This window comes from Odontesthes bonariensis, chromosome 10, assembly GCF_027942865.1.
Source record: "Odontesthes bonariensis isolate fOdoBon6 chromosome 10, fOdoBon6.hap1, whole genome shotgun sequence".
NCBI lineage: Eukaryota > Metazoa > Chordata > Actinopteri > Atheriniformes > Atherinopsidae > Odontesthes > Odontesthes bonariensis.
In genome coordinates this window covers 9666049-9673992 of record NC_134515.1, presented here as the reverse complement: position 1 = coordinate 9673992, position 7944 = coordinate 9666049, and the positions used below count along the sequence as shown (strand labels likewise).

General features: G+C 41.9%; 1 protein-coding gene across 3 annotated transcripts; it reads left to right on the top strand.

Moving 5' to 3' along the window:
• The first annotated feature begins 1761 nt into the window (after positions 1-1761).
• On the top strand, positions 1762-7161 carry LOC142390611 (uncharacterized). 3 transcript variants are annotated; one of them, XM_075476174.1, is made up of 2 exons: positions 1762-1928; positions 2308-7161. In XM_075476174.1, the coding sequence occupies exon 2, from the start codon at positions 2325-2327 to the stop codon at positions 3912-3914; it is 1590 nt and encodes a 529-aa protein (XP_075332289.1). In that variant the 5' UTR covers positions 1762-1928; positions 2308-2324; the 3' UTR covers positions 3915-7161. The 3 variants fall into 3 exon arrangements, with proteins under 3 accessions (XP_075332289.1, XP_075332290.1, XP_075332291.1); XM_075476175.1 differs by having other exon boundaries at positions 2305-7161; XM_075476176.1 differs by having other exon boundaries at positions 1762-1951.
• Positions 7162-7944: the final 783 nt, after the last annotated feature.

Here is a 7944-nt window from a genome sequence, read left to right as displayed (position 1 = left end):
CCGTAGACCACGAAATTCTGGAGCAGTGGGTGGGCATCACAGGCTCAGTTCTCCAATGGTTTAGGTCCTACCGCTTGGATAGCAGTGTTTTTGTATCAGCACCTTCACCTCTGCTGCCCTCTGCTGGGAGATACCACAAGGCGCCATTCTTGGACCTCTTTTATTCCCTTTGTACCTGCTGCCATTTCCCCGGAAACATAGCGCATCCTTTCATCTTTATGCGGACGACTGTCCATTTTATTTCCCACTGGAGCACTTTGGTGCGTGCTCTGTCCAGCCTGATGGATGGCACTAAACTTCTTTTTAATTTCGATGATAGTGAGACTGAAGTCATGTTGTTTAGACCTCACAGCACCAGCAGGACCCCCTGCATCGACCTTTCCTCTCGTATGAAAAATCCACGATCTCAGATTTAGGTGTGAAAATGGCTCTTGGTTGTCAAAAAGCCAGCCTGTTCGGTCTAAACACAACCTTGAAACAGTGATACATCCTTTTATAACCTCTTGAGTCGAATACTGAAAGGTGCTTCTTTTCCATCGCTCGCTTACAGCTGGTGCAAAAATGCCGCCGCCTGATTTTTAACTGGTGCACGCAAGCCAGAGTATAACCCAATTTTGGCTTCCAGTTTGCTTTCGAACTCACTTTAAAATTCTTTTATGTTTCTTCAAGTCTTTTTAATGTTGACTGTGACCTTATTTGACTTTTTATATACTCTTTTATTCTTATTTCTTCAGTTCTTTCATATGTCTGCATCTTTGACCCCTGACCCGTGTTACTTTTATGTTCGGTTTTATTGTGCAGCACTTTGGTCATCCTTGCCGTTGTTTTTAAAGTGCATTATAAATAAAGTAGGACGGAAAATTAGACCATTATTTAAATAGGTGTATTTATTACACAAGTCTGCAACACTAAGCTTATAGATATAATATATACACTGGAATAAATAACTAAAGCGCATGTTAGAATTGGCTTGTTCAGCAAAAACCTTTATATTTAGTCAGTTTAACATGTGCTCTAAATATTTTCCAGGGTAGAAATGTACGATTAGATGTTTATTTCTACTTGTAAAAGAATATAATTACAGTTTACAGTACATATGTTGAATAATAGAGCTGATGTATAACATATTAACAGACTGTCCAAAAAGGTAAGGAGCTGAAAGATCAAATAAAAAAAAAAGAGAGGTGTACCACTATTCAAGATTTGTGGAAAAGCGAGCTATGTCGAGCTGAAAGTTAGAGTTTTTAAGGCTTGTGAAGTCTATCCTGAATGAAAGCAGCTGGACTTATTCTTCTTTGGTAAAGAACCAATTTTAAATTGTATCTTTAGGTACTCCCTTTTCTGGCATATGATTTATTTTGAAGAAACCCAAGCGTGTCTATGAAAAGTGTTAAGAGTGGAAATAAAACATAAGGTTTGGATAATTTTAAAATGAGTCAAAAAAGCAGAAAATGTCCAAAGAAAAAACTGAAAGACGTTCAGAAAGTCTGGGGAACTATAATTGCTCAGGACCACTTTAAAAGAATACAAGAATATTTGGCTGCTTGGAAGCAAAATATAAACATTTCAGCTTTTATTTCTGAAATTGAGCATGTCAAAATCCTTCTGGTTTCACTTTATATATTTGCATGTCTATTTGCTGTACACTTTCCAAAAAGAGACGTACAGATACAAACAGGTGTTTCATTTGCAAATTCAACCAAAACATGTCAGCTCTTAAAAGTTGAGTTGAGAACTCAGCTTAAGTGACGTAACGGAAGTGACCCAACAGCTCAGGGAAGAAAATAGCCACTCATTTCGTTTTCACAGACTGTTGCAATCATGCCTGTGTGGTTTGTGATATCGAAACCAGCTGTTAAGGGCCGTCGCCGTCTTACTTTAACTGCCTGTGAGTACAGAAGCCGCGTCGCTTTTGACTGAGAGTCCAGGTAAGCTGTTGAAGACAACGGAAGTGAGCATGTTTAGCATGTTAGCACAGCTAGCATCGAGCTAACGTTAGCAAACAAGGAGCTAGCCTGTAGTTTTTGTTATAATGTTTACACTCGTGGAGGTGTTCAGTTAAATTTTTAGTGGACGTGTAGCCGGTCACTGTTTACAACAAGTTGCAGTTAAAAAATAAAGTTGGCAACCAACCCTTAGAGACGATAGGGGGATTAATGAAGAGGCTTACAAGTAGAGATACTTCCTCTTTCACTGTGAGATCAGCTGCGCCTCACTGGCTGCAGCACTTACTGTCTGTTTATCTCTGTTGTGTCTATGTGATTTAAAACCCGGTGACTCAGCCATCATTTGTCTCTTTCAAAGCAGGAGAGCTCCGCACAGGCATGGATGGAGTCAGCTGGAGCACCACCAGGTCTCAGGAGTCGTTCAGCCGCTCCCCTGCAGCAAATACTCAACAGGCAACACTGTCCAGGCTCGCCAACCTGATTGCGCGCACCGATACTAAACAGCACGCTCATAACCAGCGTCAGCAGCCATCTCATCTGTCCACGTATGTTTGTCAAGAATGTGGTAAGAGTTTCCCATATTGCACAGATCTGTTGCAACACCAGGAAATGAAGCACACGCTACCAAAGCCTCACCGGTGTCCCTCTTGTGGGAAGGAGTTCTCCCTGAGGTCGTCCCTGCAGCTCCACAGATGTGAGAGCGTTTCTTCTGCGTGTGAGCGCTGTCGGGGCGTGTCGCTGCTTGGTTCCCCATGCCCTGCGTGCGCAACGCGGCCTTCGGATCCGGGCAGGCTACAGGATAAGTCACCTCTCCGCCAGCCTCACCTCATGGACTGCAGTCCTTACGCGTGTGCGCCGTGCGGTAGAGGCTTCAACCAGAAGCAGGCGCTGCTGCACCATCAGCAGGCCGGCTGCAGCGAGCCGTCATCCCCGTCAAACATAATCCACGCCAGCTGCCATCCAGATGATTCTCCACCTGCTTCCGAAGGCGACTCCTCTCGCTCTGATTGCTCAGACAGTCCAGGACCCAGCAATAGAGGGATCAGTGTTTGCCAACTCTGCTCAAGAACCTTCCGCACAGTTTCGGCCCTGCAGCGACATAAACAGAGAAACCACGTAGAGGAGGAGCAAAAGACCAAAGCCGAAAGCGCTGGTGAGGAGGTGAGGACGCTAAGGAATGCCAGGTTTAACAGAGAACCAAATGCAAAATCCAAAAAGAAACTCCTGAGCTGTCGCTCTTGTGACATGGTTTTCGGGAGTACCTCTAAACTGTATGTGCACAGAAACGAGAAGCACAGCAGAGAGAAGAACGCCAGGAGAGAGTCTCGGCCAGCCAACAGCAAGCGTAAGAGAGGAGGAACGTATCCATGTCAGGTTTGCGGCAAAGTCTTCTTCCACCATTTGTCACTTCGGGCACATTACAGACGGCACGCGGCTTCAGGCTTCGCCGCCATCAAGAACCGAAACCAGTCTGTAGGATGCGCCACTAAAGACTCCAAGTCGTCAGAAAACAAGGTAACAACAAGCCTAGTGGAGAATAAGACAGTTCGGCCCGGTCGGGGAAGGCCCAGGAAGGTGCCCAAAGTGTTAACCCCTGTTCCTGATCCAGAGAGGAGCAGAGAAGTGCCTAAAGAGGTGGTGCAGGAGGTGGTGGAGGTGGAGGAGGAGGAGAGGGAGTTTCCGTGCCCCTCTTGTGCAGAGGTTTTCTCCCTGCAGCGGCAGCTGAAGGAGCATGTGGAGCTCCACCAGTCCTCCGTGAGGCGGAGGCAGTGCAGCGTGTGCACGAGCGAGATGGACACGTGCAAGTGGCCGGGCTCGAAGAGGCAGCGGCTGTACCACTGTGTGCCCTGTCAGCAGGGCTTCTCAGCACTGGACTCTTTCCTTGAACACTGTCAGGAGCACCTGCGAGTCCGGGTGGAGGAGGACAGAATCTCAGAGGGATACGCGCATCAGGCCAGCAAAGCCTGAGGTCCGGTTTGAATGTCCCCAACAACTGCCTTTTTGCCTTTTAAAGGATGAGAGTGATGAGATATCTTTGAAAGTAACCAACTCACTGATCGAGCATTAATCTTACACCCGTGTGGATTGGCTTCATGCCGTCCATACCAACACGTCAGGGCTTAAACAGAGTGGATTGTTTCTATTTAACGCTTTTTCTACTACTACATGTGGCAGCTATGTTGTCTGTAGCCACTTTTTTTTTTTTTTTTTGTCTTGTTTCACAGTACAGAAGGTGGATCAGTTGGTCATAGAGCCATCATAGCGGCCACCAACATTTGGCTTTTCACGTGAACAGTTGAGAACCTCCTCAGTACTGCATTAACATGCTGTTATATCCACAGATGAGATGAAGCAAATGCTGGTTTGGGATTTATTAAGAACACCCGTGCAATCTGTTGCCGACACTTCTTCATTTTGATATTTTAAAGCCTTAAAGTGGACGGTGAGCATGAGTTGATTCTCGTACTTTAATGATCTTTAATGACCCTGTTTTCTCCCGATCAGATGGGTGTACTACGGAGCAACGCTCGGCAAGTTATGTTGAGCTCAAAGTTTGAGTCTCATGAAGGTGGCTCCATTTTAACCAAAGAGATCAGCATAATATCTTAGGCTGAACACATAACCTGCTCCAGAGCAGTTTATCTTCAGTGTTTTGGATTAAATCTTCTGTACAAAGCTCCACACTTTCATTAATTCTTTGCCCGAAAATGTCCCAGACGGCAAACTCGGACTGAAATTTAAATTTAGTCTTGAAGAGCTGTGATATCTATGCTGATATCTGGCGTTATAACCAAACTACGACGTTGAATCAGAGTCGATTAGTCAATTAATCGTTAGAAAATCAGTCAGTTAAAAATCCTCCTAAAAGCCGGTTGTCGTTGATCAAATGTTGGCATTTTATTTGCCATATTTAGTAATAATGTAATAACATCTTTTCAGCTTTTACTTTATTAAATAGCTGGTTATCAGAATTAAAAAATCAACTCTTTTGACCAGAAATTGTTCAATTAAAAACTTTATTAAAGTCCATTTTCAGCTGAGGGAATACGACCCGTTATCTGAGTGGAGGTTTGGTTTTATCTGTTGAACCTGCTTCGTAGTGCACCCCTCTGGACATGATAAATCCTATGTTTGTGTCTTCTTAATCAAACATTTTCAGTTCTCTGGTCAAGAAGGATAACAGCTCCATCATTTTTCTTGCAATAACTGGTCACTTGTTGAGTCATCCCATGTGTGTGGGACCTGGGTATTTATAGCATCAGATGCTGCAGAATGAGAGTCATGAGGCTGTTTTTCAGTTGGACAGATTAGTCCCATCACAGATGCTGCACACGTGACCTTCTCGTGAGCAGGTGATGTGTTGAGCTTTTCACTGATTGTTGAAGTGACATTTAAAAGTATTTCAGCCAAACTAAAAAGCTTTTTATGATCGAGGTTGAACAGACGTCGGAGTTTCATCTAAACCGAACAGTAAGTGATTCAGCTGTCGTTAAACAGCACGTTGAGACGATGTTGAAGAAACGTTTGTGTTTCAGCAATCAAATTTACGAACACAGTGTTAATTCAATGACGTTTTCAACGTTGAATCTGTTAAAACTGTTGATCCAGGTTGGATTTTTTTTTTTTTTTCCTTTTTTAACCTGAACCAAATAATGAACACTTGATGCGGAAAATACTTAATTATGTTTGTATATTCCGTTCCAGCTTTCTTCCAAGTTTGTTTCTCACTGTCTGTGTTTTAGCCAATAGAACAAAGATTAGAAAATTATTGGAAAAGTATTTGTATTTATTACAGAGAAAACTCAATCAGTTGCATTTATTTCCCTTTAATTAGGCCAAGGAATGAACTCCAGCCCACTGACTAACTTTCAAAAGACAATTATGTGCAATGTTTCGGTCAATTTTCATCAATCAGAAGTGTTTCAGACAGGAAGAGGCTGCAAGTGTCCGACCAGTCACATTATTGCCGTTTCCATAAATCGAAATCTTAATCACTTTAAACAAAACGATCATAAATGAGCCTGTGTGAGTCACCACATAATAAAGATGAAAACACATTGAATTCCAAACTGTAAACTCCGGTTGCTTTAAAAATTTTAAGTAATACTCATAATAAATACCTCATAATTCACTGGGAATGTGCTCATCTTTACCAGATGCAGCAACAATAAAAGATGCTAAATAAAAACGTCTGAATGCAAGAACAAAAGAAGAGAAATGTACATGAACACACCAATAAATGGCATCTGAAATCCCAAACATTTGCTGAACGATTGATTATGTTTGTTCTTTTCTCTGATGCATTACTTACTTCTTTGACATGTGTTAAGAATCTGATTGGTCGCACACTTGCAGTAACGTCCTATTTAAGAAGCTTCTGATTGATGCCTGGAGCAGGATTAGCACTGAAACGTTGCAAATGAATTGTCTTCTGCAGGTCAGGCAGCAGGTGGGAGTTGGTTTTGTTGTCTTGGATTTGTTCATCCTTCTCTTATGCACATTTCCAGAAGTAAGTGTGAAGTAAATCCCTTGTTTTTGACCTTTTCCGTGTATCCCTGATTATGAAATGCTATCAGATGTTTAACGTGTGTCAAGTTTAAAAGTTTCTTTTGCTTTTCTTTACAGTCGCCAGTTTTAAACCTGTTGATTTTTAGAAAAGCAGGAGGCAGTTTATGTTTGTGCTGAAAAAGCATCAATTGCAAAGCCTGAGCGACAACCGTAGTGGAGTGTTTTACATCTAATATGAGTTTGTTTCTGTGATCAGGACGACAGGATTCAGTTTTTCCAAGTGCCGCCACAGAAGTGTGTCCCCGGAAGGGTGAATTGATTTGAATTATTGTTTGAGCTTTCATGGAAAGGATGCCTTTGGGCTGGCTTGAACTCGGGTCGCACCTCCTACCTATGCAAGCAGAAGGACCGAGAGCTGCCATTCAGTGTGTCGCTTAACAAGTGCGCTTCGGTGAAATGACAATTATCCACGTTTTCTTAATGTATTTTCAGCCACTGTTTTCAGAGTGCTACTGTGAACATGTAGAACGTGATTTGATAGGTTTTGAAAAACTTTTTGGGATCTTTTCTAAGTTGTTTCTTTCTAGATGAATGACAGGATTAAAACTTGACAGTGATGAGATTTTTTTTTTTTCCTGTGTTTCTGATGTTGTGAATTCATGAATGCAGCCAATTTAGCATATTATTAAAGTGGGTTGTGGATGTCTTTTTGACCACATCACTTACAAAGGACCCCATCTGCACTGTTACATACAGCAGAAAGACAACGCTCGATGGCTTAAAGATGTAGTTTAGCCTTCAGAAAACAATTTTAAGATATCAGAAATTATACAGTTGCACAAGTTTCACTTACAGTACTGTGTAGAAGTCTCAAGCCATCCATCATTTCTATACATGTTGCCGGGAAAGCGAGAAATAGTATATATGAAAACACAATATTTGGTCCGAGTACCTTTATTCTTCAGCACAGTCTGAACCCTCTTAAGACAAACTTTCTGTTATAGTGTTACTGTCAAAGTAACAGTAGCAATAAGACCGAATGAATGAACTCATCAATCTGATGTCAACAAGAGTAAAGAGACAACCGTTGCCTGTGGTGCTCCAGTGTTACTAACTAGCACATCAAATAATCAACAAATGGGGGATTATTTTATGTAATGTATTTTCATCATAGAACAGAGGGTCTCACTCTCACCATGTACAGTTCTAGAGGGAACTCCAACTTTACCGGCTACTGAATGAATTAAAAGTTTTTATGAAAGTGTGTTCAGTTGATATCTTAAAATAATCCTTTCAAGGGTTAAAAAAAAAATTTTCCCCAACATATCAAGATAGGGTACTTCCAGATGTAACAACATCTCTCCGAAGAGCTTTTCTGTCCTCTTCAACCCAATGGTGAACTTCCTATATAGGCTAGCCTAGACAAAGACACTATGTTTTCAGAGAGGTGTTGTATCCTTTTCTCAAATTAATATATTATCGTAATTAC